At 36.0% G+C, this 2427-nt stretch overlaps 1 protein-coding gene across 2 annotated transcripts in view; it reads right to left on the reverse strand.

The window, feature by feature from the left end:
• The window catches only part of LGR4 (leucine-rich repeat containing G protein-coupled receptor 4), a 104839-nt gene that overhangs the window by 13981 nt on the left and 88431 nt on the right, over positions 1 to 2427 (reverse strand). For both annotated transcript variants that reach the window (XM_010831786.1, XM_010831785.1), the window contains exons 7-10: positions 2282 to 2350; positions 1305 to 1376; positions 1081 to 1152; positions 696 to 764 (exon numbers count right to left, since the gene is read on the reverse strand). In XM_010831786.1, coding sequence (XP_010830088.1) covers positions 696 to 764; positions 1081 to 1152; positions 1305 to 1376; positions 2282 to 2350 — 282 coding nt within the window. The remainder of the gene's footprint in view (positions 1 to 695; positions 765 to 1080; positions 1153 to 1304; positions 1377 to 2281; positions 2351 to 2427) is intronic.

A 2427-nucleotide genomic window follows, 5' to 3' on the forward strand; every position in this document is an offset into this window, starting at 1 on the left:
AATTCGTCAGCACTCAGTTTTCTTTATAGTCCAGCTCTTGCATCCATACATGACTACTGGAAAAACCATAGCTTTGACTAGATGCACCTTTGTTGGCAAAGTAATGTCTCTGCTTTTTAATATGCTGTCTAGGTTGGTCATAGCTTTTCTTTCAAGGAGCAAGCATCTTTTAATTTCATGGATGCAGTCACCATCTGCCGTGATTTTGGAGCCCCCAAAAATAAAGTCTCTCACTGTTTCCATTGCTTCCCCATATATTTACCAAGTGATGGCATGCATGCCAAGTAATTTTCAGTATTCCCCATTTCACTAAGGCTTGCTTTTCTAAATAAAAGACCCAGCTCAGTGAAATCTAATTTTGAAACACTTCACCTCTTCCATAAAACCTCTTCTGATAGCTTACATGGACTACTCCAATTCTGAACTCCTAAAGCACTGCTTCTAATCTGGTGCTTACTTACTGCCTTCTATTTTCAGAGACTTTTTCAGATTCTACCTCCACATACTAGGCTATACTCTACCTGAGCTGACTGATTCCAAACCCAATACCATCCATCTCTATGCATGATATTCACAAAGCAAGGATGTAGGAATCAACACTAACTCATTAGTATCACCAAAAAGCACTGGCAACCTACTAGCAGGCCAGTGTGCTGTTATCCTTACACACCCTCGCTTCAAAGAGCCACACTTACAAACTCTCCAGACGGACAGTTCCAGTCAGATTGGGGAACCGCTGCACCATGCTTGCACCACGAATGACTCTTTAAGAAATTGTGAGAGAAAAAGTAATTTAAAATAATGAAGTTTCATAGATAATATTTTAAACTTATTTTTGAACCAGCTTAAAATTATAATACCACTATACCTAAAAAGATTAGTTTCTGAAAATGTGATCATTTTGACCAGGTGTTCATGAATAAATAAGAACCACTGTAAATTTTCGAAACTGTATTTTGGACTTCCACCAAAGGAAAAGAAAATAAAAGATACTGTTTTCTGGAGTTACACTAATAAATTCTAGTTTTCCATTAAAGCAATGGTATATTCAGGTTGTTTTAAAATTTCTATAATACTTACAAGGAATGCAGTTCAGACAAATTGTGAAATGCTGAGTTCCCCACAAAAGAGAGAGGATTATCATACAAATGTCTGTAAAAATAGCCAAAAAAACAGAGTTTCCATGTGTTCACAAAGTTAATATATCTAACAGCCTGAATTTTCATTCTTCATCCAGATGTTTGGCCTTGTACAGACACTGCTTTACATGATTACATACTAAAAGAAAATTTCAAACTACTTACATAGTTTTTAAGAGTGGATTACCATCAAATGCTCCATCAGGGATAACAGAAATAGAATTACTATGAAATAACCTACAAAGATAGAAGAAAAATATTTTGAAATGCTTATTATCTTGTGAAATAAGTTAAAACCCAAATATCTACTACTATTCAGTAGTATATAAAATATAACTGATAACAACTACATAAAAATTTCAACAATGTGATGAAACCAAATTTTTAATTCCAGCTCATGTTTTTCAGGACCATACCTAATTCTCTCTAAACCCACTGCTTAACCTATTAGTTGGCAGGTCCTTTATATACTTTTAGCTTGCTTCATCCTCAAAGAACTTTAGACTGCAAGAATCTTAGGTACTCTAACCTCAAAATCCCTCTCATCATTGCCTCCATTGAGTTCTTAAGCAACGCATCTCGGAATATTAGCCATCAACTCATGACACACAATCTCAATTACATCATGTGCATTCTTATCTCTGACCTTGACAAATCCAACATCTAAAATGCCCCCTCATCTCTCGTTTATCTGAACATTTCCATTCTTTCAAGTCCAGTCAAATTCCTTCTCTTTGGTGATATCTTTTCCAATGACCCCAAGCCTCAGTGAGGTCTTTTTCTGGAGTGATTTATTGATCCTATTCATTCAGCACTTATTTCCACCTAGAGACTACTCTTTGTCTGTCTTACATAGTCAGCCTCCCCAATGGGACTAAGACCACAGCTCCTACAAAGCAGAGACTATACATTATGACTTGTTTCACTAGAATCCAGACTTACACAGTAATCTATGCTCAAAACTGTCCAGGTTAGCTGACATAATCCAGGCTGTATCATCGTGTGTGTGTGTATGTGTGTGTGTGTGTGTGTGTATTATGGAACATGCAATGGAACAATGATGTTCTAAAATCTCACTGGTGTAACATTAAGTTGTGAGTTCTAGGGATATTAAGGCATAGAGATAGGAAAGCAATACTCACAGCTCTTTTAGGCTGGGGAGAGCTTTAATAGCCTGAGGAAATTCCCCCAAATTATTATAGTTCAAGTCCCTAGAAAAAATTGGGAAAATATGTAAGAACACTGAAGAGGGGTCACAATTTATAATATATATATAAATATATATACT

The sequence above is a fragment of the Bison bison genome, unplaced genomic scaffold (genome assembly GCF_000754665.1).
Source record: "Bison bison bison isolate TAMUID 2011002044 unplaced genomic scaffold, Bison_UMD1.0 scf7180017864531, whole genome shotgun sequence".
NCBI classification, from domain to species: domain Eukaryota; kingdom Metazoa; phylum Chordata; class Mammalia; order Artiodactyla; family Bovidae; genus Bison; species Bison bison.